Here is a 12,793-nt window from a genome sequence, read left to right as displayed (position 1 = left end):
CTGTGCAGGCAGTGCTCCCTATAGGTTTGTTGAGTGCAGAGTGAGCCCCGGAGCCCCCACCGATGGCTGGGGCCCACTCTGCAGCCTGAGACTCCGTAGTTCTAACAAGTTCCTAGGTGATGCTCATGCTGGTGGTCCAGGGACCACACTGTGAGCACCAGTGGTTCAGTGCATCAAATGGCCAGATGGGGTCTGGTCTGGTCCATCCTGAGGGAAGTGGTTCTTCCTCATGCAGGGCCCCCTGAGCAGCAATTAAGAGGCCCTTCGATCCAGTCACTTTTGTCAGTGCCTTTTACACTTCACTCCTGTGACATTTCTGGTCAATTCTAACCCTGTAGTTGTTTTCCCACAAGTCACAACCCACCCACTGCCCACCCTCCAGGACTGTACAGTTGATTTGTAGACTCAAGGATAGGTGTGATTTGGGTGCATTTATCACGGTTGGCTTGGCTGGTGGTTCCGTCTTTCTAGATTGTCATGCATACCGTGGTATCGTCTGTTTCTGTTTCATCCCTCCTGCTATGTTGTTTCCCAATCATGGGGAAAGGTGTTGACGGAGCTGGGGATGAAGGCCTCTCCTCCAGCTCAGGACACCCTTCAGTGGACCCATCATCAGCTGCTTTGGTCCACAGGACTTCTCCTAAATTACTGAGCTCTAGTCCCTTAATGAACAAAAACTGTCATATGCCAACCTTCTGAAGCAACTGAATTGAACATGAAAAATTATGAAACAAATCAACTTGGCTGTGGCCCAAGTTCACCTGTGCTCTGGTTGGAGGGGTCTGTCTGAGTCTCCTGTGTCTCTTACTTACCAAGGGCCCTGTGTTGGGGATTGGGAGGCAGTCACGACAACAAGCATTTAGAGGAACCCGAAACAGTTCTTCATCCAGAAACTTCCGAAGATGGGGTAATGACAGGCTCCATTATCTTGATAAGAGTTTCTTTAGGACACCATCTAGTTTCCTTGTTCTCATTCTTTGTTCCCCAAGCAAACTACTGGCATATAATTTAATCTCTGGAGCAGAATAATTCTTTAGTCCAAGTGTACTCCTATTGCAAATGAATGAATTGGTCTCCTGGCTTCCCAATTAGTGTCTGGTGAGTGTAATTAGTGTAACTGGGTTTCCTAGAATCTGATGACACTGGGGCGAACTGAACTTGAAAAGTCTAACACCTCGTGATGCTGCCACCTTGTCTGCAGCCTCACCTGAAACAGCCATCCCCACTGTCCCCCCCCCCACCTCCCTGAGCTTCCTTCTCTTTGCTGTTGGACCTTTACTCTTGAGGGTTCCCTGCTCAGTTGCAATAACCCCCTTGGAGAGGTAGTGCACCAGACTCCACTAATCTTACATACCTTAAGGGAAAGAGTTATAACTCTGGGGAGATGGTTACATCTCTGATCTTTTATTTTTCCACTATGCTTGGAGCTGACTGGGCACTGCAAACTTGCCTATACCACTTCCACCCGTGTTGGTGTAGATCTAGTGTTGCCTTTAAAGACATTCTCCCTTTACTCTTTCAGGGAGAAGCCACTCTGCAGCTTTCGTGGGGCATATGTCAAAAATTCTGTGCTTGTTCTGATGACCTCAGAACCACTTTTCCTTCTCTACCCCTTCCTTGGAATGTTTCTGAATAGCAAGGCATCCTTCACTTAGCCACAGGGAGGGCACTTAGCCACAAGGCCTGTGGTTTTCATGGAAACAGAGTCTTGTTGGGGGAAGGGGAAGGCTTTGGGCTCTAGTGGAAAAATGCCAGGCTTTGGAGTCAGATTTCAGGTCAAGCTCTGGCTCCACCACTTTCTAGCTCTGTGACTTTCAGTAAGTTACTTCACTTCTCTGAACCTTGGATGAGGAATCCCTGAAGCAGTTACTGAGCTAATGTGAGATTTTGGCCACCCTAACCAAATAGCCCTCTGAACCACAGATAGTCGCTATTCTATCACGTTGTTCATTTCCTTCACAATTCTTCTCCCAATCTGAAATGTTTCTCCCTGTGTATTTATCTCTTGCCTATTGGCTGCATTGCCCTAGTTTATAAAGCCCATAAGGGTGGGCGGTCACATGTATCTGGCTTTGGACTTCAGCCCTATTACCTAGAGCAGTGCCTGGAACACCTTAGGTACTCAGCACTTATTTCTTGACTGAACACATGAATGGAAAACATAATCCTTAGCGTGTGGTTGACCCCACTTAATGTAGAACTCACGAAAAACCATCTGGGTAAAGAGCCCTGGTCCTCCTCTTCCAAATCTGCCCACACTCATTCAGTCAACTCATTTTGCAAATATTTCTTGAGCATCTACTCTGTGCTAAGTATTGTTCTAGATTCTAGAGATACACCAGTGAACAAAACAGACACAAATTCCTGCCTCATGAAACTTATGTTTTAGTGGGTAGACAGGCAGAAGAATAAAGAAGTAAAATATAAGGAGGCCCGATGGTGAGAAGTGCTGTGGAGAGAGGAAATGCCAGGAATGTGGGGGTAGGGTGTGCTAGGGAGGGGTGGTCAGGGAAGGCTGCCCAGAGGAGATGACATGTCAGAAGACCTGAAGGAGGGGAGGGGGTGAACTCATAGATTTCTTGGGGGAAAGTCTTCCAGGCAGAGAAAAGAGCAATTGCAAACGCCCTGGGGCTGGATGATTGCTAGAGTGGGCTGGGGAGAGAGAGGCCATGGGGGCCAGTGCAGTGGGGCCCTGTAAACTGCAGTGAGGGCTTTCAGCGTTGCTCTGAGAAAGATGTGAAGCATGTGACAAGCTTCTGTTATGAGGAGTCATTAGAGGGCTGTGTTTGTTGCTGGAAGATACTGTAGCTGGATTGCACCCTGGAGAGCACTCTCCATCCTTCTCATGGGAGGCAGCTTCTGCCGTCCTGGACACTGGCCTGGCTCTGTGTGTCACTTCCCTTCCATGGACCTCAGTGTCCCCTCCTCAAGGCTGTTGGTGACCCTGGATGGTGGGAGGGTGGGGTGCTGCTCTTGACACCCACCTGCAGCGGCGAACGCTGGTTGAGCCCCTGTTTGGCTCCAGGCTCTCGATTACTGAGGAGCAGAGGGAGAGGATGTGACTCAGCTTGGTGGTAAGGCTGGGGGCTGGGGTGGGGCATGGGTCCGTGGTAACCTGGTTGGGAAGACAGGCTTTATGAGAGCAAAGCTCAGTGATGTTCTGACATTGTAAGTATCACATGCACAGCGCCCAAAGTGTTGTTACAATGTAACAGTGGTTAACAATTATGTGGGGCTACTCAGCAACAGTGAAATTAGAATTTAGGGGGTCCACCTGACACCCAAAGGGGAGCCATGGTCACACAGACTCCTGGGACCCAGTGCCTGGAAGTAAATGGTGATACCTAAGAGGGCACGGCCTGGAATCTTCCCACCAGGTCTGTCCCAGATCACCGGGCTCCCGGGCTCAGAGATCAGAGACCTCACAGGGGTGGGAGGGCCCAGGCGGGCAGGCAGGGCTTAGAGCCAAGTTCTGGGAAAAGGGGCTTAGATGACCCAAGTTGAAAATAGGTGCCTGCTCTGGGGTGTCCGCTTGGGACCCCAGCTCAGCATAGGACAGAGCCCCTGGCAACCCCAGGAGCCTCATGGCCTCTGGTTTCTGGTCCTGTAAAGGGAGGGGCTGGCCTCCATCAGGGAATCCCCAACTCCGCTGCAGGCTGCCCTCTGGGAGGAGAGGACCTGATGTCACTGGCTGAGCCCACAGGGACTCCTCTGCCACACTCAGAGGGGGTCCATTGACTTGTTGATATTAATATTTGGAGCTTCCCCATGAATTTCAATTTAGGAAAGGGTTCTGTTGCTTAAAAAAAGCCATGAGTGACCCCTAGAGAGGTTTCTTTCCAGGGAAGGCCATGCCTACCGAGCTAAGGCCCAGTGCTCGGTTCTGCCATCTGGCATTTGCAAGAGCAGCTGGTCATCAGGATCGGAATCGTCTGAGGAAGGTCCTTGAGAAATGGGGTCTGGGTGCCCGAGTCTTGGAGCTTTAATGAGCTTCTCCTTCTTTCTGTTGTTTGAATAGCAGGTTTCCTTAGGAAATGGAGCTCTGTGCTCTGGTCTTCTACCCAGACAAGCTGTTGACCTAGATGCTTCTAGCCAGTGGGCAGGGAAAGAAAGGTGGGCCCTCTGAGAGGAGTGGGTCCCTCCAGTACCCTCCTCTCTACACAAGAGGAAGACCTCTCTGAACAGGGTCTGATAAAGGGCCAAGGAACACAAAGGTCTTCGGACAGGCAGGGGTCCTGGTGATGAAGAACCCACATGGTGGTGGCAGGTGTCCTGCAGCCCCATTGTGTTCTTCCTGCACATCCAGGCCCCCCACCTCCTTCCTGATCCACTGACATCACCCATCTTCCATCTGGTTGCCTCTCCAGCTGGTTTTGAATGACAGGTAGGTTCTCTCCTTTTCCTCCTTCCTGATACCTTCTGAACAAAAAGCTCACAAGCTCTTGCTGTGTTGGGATCTTTACTGCTAACCACAGTGGGCAAAGGACAGAGTCATCACAATGACATAAATGAGGAAGTGGTGCCTGTTCTTTCTGCTCTGAGCTGAGCTATTGATGGGGCTTCCTGGAGAGTCTCCTGGCAGGAGGTCCCACCTTCCCTAACCTCCCCTCTCACACAGTCCTCAATGGTCACTCCTCTTTCTCACCTGTTCTCCCACCCATGGTTGCCCGATGCTTATATTTTAAGTCTCACTTCCCTTGAGAAACTACCTCTGTCATCTGATTTACATGTTTTTTCTCCTGTATTTGCCCATAGCAACTAGTAATAATACTCATGCCCTGTTGTAACTGTCACCATGCAGATCCGTCTGTAAGATGAGACAGTGTGCTTCTGTGGGGAAGGGACACTTTGTACCCCCTCCTCCCTCGTGGAGAGTTTGCACTCCTACCTCTATTTTTCTTTGCTGTGGTCGGGGCAGGCATTACTAATCAACCACAGCACCCTTTTTTTGATGATCCCAAACCCAACACTTCACAATCATTCCCAGCCAGCACTTCAGGATCCAAACAATCATAACCCCTGTAAGAGGCATCCATGATGCTACCTGGTCTTCCACATTCCCAAGCTGATGTGTGTCCTGGTTTTCTTGTCACCTGACACTCATCAATTGTTGGGCTGATAGTAGGAGCATGAAAAACAGTGAAGTTATCCCGAGGAAATGTGCCTGTTCTCATCAAGGGGAGAGGAGGAACTTGGGAACAACGGGAAGAGGTATAAGATTAACAGAGAAAGCCAAGGTCAAAAGTAACTTTCATCTGGATGAAGCCACATGCAGATGTCCAGCCCTAAGTCCCTGCGTGGTGGCTGATTCAAGGCATGGGTTCCTGGTATCCTTCCAGAATGAAGCCTAGAGACTAGGGGTTAACAGCTCACAGCAGGAAGCCAAGGGGTCATCTCCTAGCCTGCACATCTCAGCTGAAAGACCGGACATGGCTCACTCAGGCCAGGAGAGCAGAGGCAAGTCCTGCAAAGCCATATGCTTCTAAGCAGGAGTTACCGACCAGCAAGAGAGTTTTGATAAAAAATAAATGATAGGCGCATGTGGCTGCATTTGAATGGCTGTGAGTGGGGCTCGGCCTGGGAGCCGAGGGATAGTCTGGGCTGCCCAGTGGAGTCGGTCAGGGTCTGGGCTGGGCGGAGGTGCCGCGGTACCATGAAGCACCGGTATTTAAGAGATTATGGCATCCGAAACCCACAATGTTAAAAAACGCAACTTTTGTAATAATATTGAGGATCATTTCTCTGATCTTCCTAGAAAAAGGATCTCTAATTTCACTAATAAGAACATGAAGGAGGTTAAGAAATCTCCAAAACAGTTGGCTGCTTACGTAACTAGAACAGTTGGACAAGCTGTGAAAAGCCCAGATAAACTATGTAAGGTGATCTATCGTAGAAAGAAAGTTCATCATCCTTTTCAAAATCCTTGTTACAGAAAAAAACAGTCCCCTAAAAGTGGGGGCTGTGATATGGCAAATAAAGAAAATGAACTGGCTTGTACAGGCCACCTTTCTGAAAAATTACGGCATAATAGTCGAACATATTTGGTTAACTCCAGTGATTCTGGTTCTTCCCAGACAGAAAGCCCATCATCAGAATATAGTGGGTTTTTTTCTGAGCTTTCTCAGGACCATACAATAATGGCACAGGTTTTGTTCAGCAGGAATTTGAGATTGAATGTAGCTTTAACTTTCTGGAGAAAGAGAAGTATAAGTGAACTTGTAGCTTATTTGGTGAGGATAGAAGACCTTGGAGTTGTGGTGGATTGCCTTCCTGTGCTCACGAATAGTTTACAGGAAGAAAAACAATACATCTCACTCGGCTGCTGTGTAGACTTGTTGCCTCTAGTCAAGTCACTACTTAAAAGCACATTTGAAGAGTATATAATAGTTGGTTTAAGCTGGCTTCAAGCAGTCATAAAAAGGTGGTGGTCAGAACCATCATCCAAAACAGAAATTATAAGTGATGGAAATATTCAGATTTTAAAACAATTAAGTGGATTGTGGGAACAGGAAAACCATCTTACTTTGGTTCCAGGATATACTGGTAATATAGCCAAGGATGTAGACGCTTATTTATTACAGTTGCATTGAGAGACTTCATCTACTACATAGCATTTGATTATCCGAAACATCCCTGGACTATATGACTTCCCAAAAAATGTCTCAACTGAGAACTGTGAACTGTGGAAGAAATCAAAACCATTTTTTCCTTTAAAAAGCCACATAATGAACACTAATGAAACGCTAATGATCTACTTCACATTGAAGTGGAAAAATATCCAAAAGGAGCAGCTTCAACTTTAATGAGGTGAAAGTGCACTATGAAGATTGTTCACCTTTGCTGCGTTTGGGATTTATATGGTTATTTGGTAACATTATTGAAGAACTACTGGGTCTTAAAGCAATCCTGCGTAAGAATATAATTTATACTATGTGAAAAATAAGACCGGACTTATTACTAGGAATCACAAAGATCAATCATCATTACTTTTTTTAAGATTGTGTTTTGTAAGAAAACACTTAAATGTGTGCAGCTACTATTTTCTTATGTTGAAAAGACTTTGAAAGTTTAAACCATCGTAGCAAATAATCAATACTAAAAGTTTTTTTTTCACACTGAGATATTGTGTATGCAGAATGCCTTAATTATTAATAAGCCAATGTGTATGATACCAATATGTGTTTAAGAAAATTAAAACCAACCATGCTTCTGGCATGATAAAATCATGGAATTAAATCAGGGGTTTCCATTCATGTAGAATGTTGTTGTTAAAACTTATTCCACACCATTCTTTTTTTTTTTATGTGTAATAAATTTTATTGATGAAAATGATTACTTCCCCCTCCCAAGCTCACCAACTATACCAAAAAAACATTGGTGCTCCAATAAAAAGAGAGTAAAGTACCCTCAGAAAGATCAATGAATAAATGAATACTGGTTGCCACTCCACCCAACCAAAAATGAATTTCATTACCTACCCAGTTCCCTGAGGTAGGAAAAATGCTCCAGGGAAAGAAACAGAACAAGAATCCTGAACCAATTCACAGGGCAAGGACTTGCCTCGACGTTTCCCACTCCCTCAAGAAGAGCCTGTCCTGTCCCGAACTATGCCTATTTCCAGGAGGGGTTCCCACAAGAGTGAGAGGTCTTGCCAAGACCCCTATCCTACGTCCAGTCACTCCTGTGCCTAGCACCCATTTCCCAGACGCATTCTCTGGTTGCCCCATTGCTCTACCTTCCCAGGAAACCCTGCTCTAACTATTATACAGCTACCGCTGGTGACCAAGACCTCCACGTCCTCTGGCCACTCACCACCTGAGTTTCTTCTGTTTCATTAGTACTCTCCACTGCCTTGGTCAACAACACCAATAAAATACTGGCATACAGAATCTGGAAAGGGCCAGGAAAAGGAACTAGCTGTCAGTCACTGCCTCAGCCAAAAAGTACTTTTCGCAAAAGAGAAACAGTATACTGCAATGAAAATAACCCAGGTTTAAAATCTAGTCCTACCATCTACTACTTGCAGGAACTTGGAGAAGTCATTTAACCTCTCTAAGCTCTTTTCCTTGTGGTGAAAATAACAGCACTTACCTCATAGGGGTGGTGTAAATAGTAAGGGAAACAATGTCTGTCAAACAGGACTGTGCCTAACATACAGTAAGTATTCAGTAAATGGCAGCAAGGCCTATTTCTGAAGGTTGGCTGGTGGACTGAAAGAGAAAATGAGTGAGGTACTTAGCACAGTATTTTGTTCAGACAAATAATGACTTTCCTCCCTCTCTTGTAATGGTGGGGAAATTGTAGAGACTTCAGAACCCACACAATCCTATCCAGTGTGGCTCTACAACACTGTACAACATACTTACCATTTAGGTAATTTAGGCTTTCTGTCAATGCTTCCGGCTGCTCCCCTGATGCTTGTTGTCTTGGAAACAGTCACTCACTATCTTTCAATGGCAGTTGCCTCTTGACCTGGGGTTTCCATTCATGTAGAATGTTGTTGTTAAAACTTATTCCACACCATTCTTAAAACTTGAGAATATTTTTAGTATCTCTGATTTTTTTTTTTGCCAGAATCATCATGTCATGTATGTATGTGTTATTCCTATATATAAGGAAAAGGTGAATATGTATTTGTATGAATGCTTAACTGGAAATGTCCATGGAGTTGGCTAATTTATATTCACTTTTTATTGTATATAGATTTCTAATATTTTCAGTTATGTATCATTTGTTTTCTTCATTTGAGTAAATTCACTAAATATTTCAAAAAAAAATAAACAGTAGGAAACCTTCTAGGTAGATTCTGGGGGTAAAACCAGAGTGTGGTGATAAAGAAAGACTGGGGGTCCCAAAGCGATACCTACATAAGAGAGGGATGGCGGGCAAGGTTGGAGGAGGTTGAGGGCAGGTTTGGTGGGTTTTCCAGGCTCCAAGGGTCAGACAGTGTGAACGCCAAGGACAAGAAATCAAAGCCTTGAATGGCTGGATGTGGTTCAGTTTGAGGTCACATATTTCTCAGCTCCTGGCTTATGGAATTAGTGTGAGAGGCAGAAGATGATGGCTAAAGCTAGTATATGCACACGGAATCCATGGATATCTCTCACATCTTCTCTCCCATCATGTCTGCACTAATGTCATCCTCATTTCTCCAAGGGCAGGGTCAACAGGAGACTGCCCTGCCAGGACAAAGCATCCCCAAGAGATGCTTTCCCCCTTGGCCCTGTGAGCTGTATTTGCTCAGCAGCCCACATCCTGCTCTGCCCCGAACCTTGCAGCAGACTTCCCACAAATTCATTCACAGTCTCCAAGATGAAAATCAAGCCTACAATGAGGGAGGCCTTGAGAGACTTAGAGGTTCACCTAGAAGGAAGTTGGAAATTGCATCGCTAATGTCAGTGCCTTTGCAGTTAGGGAATAGCCAGACTCTTCATATGCCAATGAATCTAACACACCTAAATTGTTCCCACAGATTAGCCATGGATTGTTAGACAAGTCCCTTACTTCCTGTATCTTTATGGCAACAGTAGAAATATAGCACCCCGGAAGACACGCCCATTGTTAGCTACGCCCCCTTTTAGCTAGGAAGCTATAAATATCTCGGCATTTTTATTCAAATTGAGAAGGCAGCAAAATGGGGATCTCCACAGCCATCCTTGAAATGTGTCTTTTATTGGGTCAAGTTCTATCTACAGGTATTATATCTAATTATTACAGTTGTTAATTTCACTGCTGTGAATGCAAATCGTGGCAAATTATGTGTTACTTGGTGCTAGATTTTCCACCTCAAGGGGAGTTTTATATTGGACGGGGGCTATTCTTTGCTGATCATTGTAATTGCAAGTATTTTTTTGTTTTGTTTCTGGTTGAGAAATGCCATGGTTATAGTTAGAAAAAGTCAATTGTTATGTCAGTGTCTTCAGTGAGTCACTCAACTCTCACCAAAGATTAATTGGTCTTAGAAAAATTCCTGAGATTAAGGAAAAGTGTGTACTGTTAAGAGGCCCTAAAACTTTGTAATCATTGATTAAGCCTGCATTTTGTGTACTGATAAAAATGGGCAGAAAAGATTGCCCTGGAGACGCTCATAACGTGACTTCTTTCTGCAGGTGTGTCTGGCTTGATAATTAATATGTACCGAGCAAAATCAGATCAAGTATCTGAGCACAGATGAGACAATTAAGATTCCAAGTTTGTGTCTGTCACTGCTTTAGATCAATGCTTTGAAGCTTAGTCACCCAAGCACATCTTTGTGCTCTTAGAGTGTCGAGGGATGAAATGGACAGGGAAGAGCCCTGGGCAAATCAGTGAGGCCTGGAATCTCAAGGTCATGTCACCAAGATGCTAAGTGAACAGGATGATTGGACAGTCTGCCTAGTATCTCTCTCTCTGTCTCTTTCTCTCTATCTTTCTCTTTCTCTTTCTTTCTCTGTCTCTCTCTCTCTGACCAAGAACACGCTGACAGGTGACACCCACCTTCCCTTCTAGTCAGGAGGACCTCAGGGGGTACTGGCTCTGGACAGTCTGGGGACTGGAGATTGTGTCTCCATCAGAATATTTGAAAAAGCTGGAGTTCTTAGCTCCAGCTTTTATCAGTACAAAGTTAATCCCCAGACTTGCACTGGTTCTGAAAAATGACAGGGGATTCATGTCAGCCCCTAAAGCACATGGAGCAAATTGCCATGTCCTTATCTACAGAGGGGCTTAAGGCAGCCTCTATGCAGGGCTTGAGGGAACTTGTGGTTTTACATGATGTTATGTATGGGTGAGAACACACACACACATGTGTCCCTGCCTGCATTTGCATTTTAGATGTGAGAATTAACCCTCTACAAAGTGCTAGCTCTGTATCTGGTACTCTGTGAGACAGGGTACCTACCTTCCCTTGTCTAAATCTGTTAACAACCCCCAACTTAGATATCCACATTGCAGATGAGGAAACTGAGGCTCAGAAAGATTCTGTGTCTTGTTGAAGGTTAGCCATTGTTGCGGGCTGGGCCAGGGTGTGAACCTGGTGCAGGGCTGCTGGCATTCGGGGAGCGCCTTTGGCACATGAACCCCCGCTGCTCCATGCTGAGAGCTGAGGAGACCTGAACCCCGTGGGGGAGCTTTGTGCTGGGGGAAACCCAGGCAGCATACACTCTTCTCAGGTCCAGTCTTTGCACAAAGTGTTGAGCAAAAGTCAGTGAGCTCAGGTTTGTGCTGGGCTGGAGGGGCCGTGGAATTCCTGTGGCTCCTAGCAATGTGTGTGACCCTGCCATGCACCAGCTCTGGAGCCTCTGCAAACTTGTTTATTCACTGGTAAAATGGGGTTGTGTTTCAACTTCATAGGATTGTGTAGACACGAGGTCACCCATGCGAGGTCTAGCAACTGGAGGGTTCCTGGGTCCTGTCCACTGTTACTCTTCTAGGCCTTTTCCTAACATAACTTCTGAAATGCAAAGTGGTATCTTAGGTTGGATCCCAGAGAAAAGAAAAATGGGTGAAATCCAAATAAAGCCGAGTTTAGTTACTAGGAATGTAGCATTGTTGGTTTGGTAATCCTGACAAACGTACCTCGGTCACGTGAGATGTTAGCATTAGTGCAAATTGGGTCAGAGTATATGGGAACTCTCTGTATTTTCTGTAGCTTTCTATAGCTGTAAAGTTATTCTGAAATAATCTTTTTTAAACACAACTTCCTTGGTCCCATTTCTTCAAGGTCAATGCTTTGCAAAACAATGAAGTAATAACTGCTTACAGACAAATCCCTAGCAAAGTGTTAATGCTTGTACTTCCCCTTTTCACAATTTATCAGGGGGTTTGGCAATGATTAACATCCTAAAAAGAAGGAGGAAATCGAATGGAGGGACTCTTAGGTACTGGGAGGTGTCCTTATGTGAGTGACATTGGACTGCAGGAGGCACTTCTGTTATCAAGTAAATAGGCCCCCAAGACATCTAATTACTTCCTTGCCAGCTGTCTTCTCTGCAACTAGTCTTTACTGCACAAAATCCCCCCGGGCGTTATGTCACTTAGTCCAGTGTAGATGTGAAATGTTACAGAATGAAGATAACGTCCAAGGCCATGCCCCAGGTCAATTTCAAGATCATCGCAGCCTGGCACCGGGACCCTGTGGTCCTGCCTGGCCGTCCTCTCCAGCCTCTGTCTCTCCACAGCCTGCTCAAAAACCCCCACCTGGGTTTCAGTCCCCACTTGTTCCCTGCTGTTTTCCACCTGGTTATTTTCTTTGTTCTGCCCATTTGCTGGGATACCTGGCAGGGAGATGCCTTATAGTACAAAGCAACCTGTCCTGCCCACCTCACGCCCTGTAGTAACGCCGCCTCTTGCCAAAGTGACCGCTCATGCTGTTCCTTCCACCTGGAATGCAGTCCTGATCTTCCCCTCCTTATGAGAGTTCCAGGGGCTGACTTGCCCAGGGGTTGGGTGGAAGAACTGGAAAAACATGACTTAACCTCACTCATTCTTTAAGAGTGATTCTTATGACTCTCCCTTGCGATCTCGATTAACAGCTAGGGTAGTGGTTAACTGGGACATCACAGATCACTGAGTAATGAAATTCTTTGTTCTAATGAATATCACAAATGTTTCTAAAGAAACCATCCTAACATTCAGTCCTAACAATTAATCCTAAGGTTGGGACTGTAACTCTGCTCTGAAGGTATATAACTTGCTCATGTATGACCCCTTTGCAGGTCTCTCCACCCCCTTCTGGTGTCTGTGCCAGAAGATGTTGTACTCTCTTCTTAGTAAACTGTTATTCTGTGACTTAAACCTGAGCGACGGCTTGTTA

The 12,793-nt window shown here is 45.7% G+C and overlaps 2 protein-coding genes across 2 annotated transcripts in view; both read left to right on the top strand.

Moving 5' to 3' along the window:
* Positions 1–12,793, top strand: part of LOC130854176 (deleted in malignant brain tumors 1 protein-like) — a 197,203-nt gene that overhangs the window by 84,014 nt on the left and 100,396 nt on the right. The window lies entirely within an intron of this gene.
* On the top strand, positions 5,679–6,590 carry LOC130853764 (KATNB1-like protein 1). The gene has a single exon (XM_057736079.1). The coding sequence runs from the start codon at positions 5,679–5,681 to the stop codon at positions 6,588–6,590; it is 912 nt and encodes a 303-aa protein (XP_057592062.1).

The sequence above is a fragment of the Hippopotamus amphibius genome, chromosome 5 (assembly GCF_030028045.1).
Source record: "Hippopotamus amphibius kiboko isolate mHipAmp2 chromosome 5, mHipAmp2.hap2, whole genome shotgun sequence".
NCBI classification, from domain to species: Eukaryota; Metazoa; Chordata; class Mammalia; order Artiodactyla; family Hippopotamidae; genus Hippopotamus; species Hippopotamus amphibius.
The sequence above is the reverse complement of the archived record's forward strand: the minus strand, read 5'-3'. Positions and strand labels throughout refer to the sequence as shown.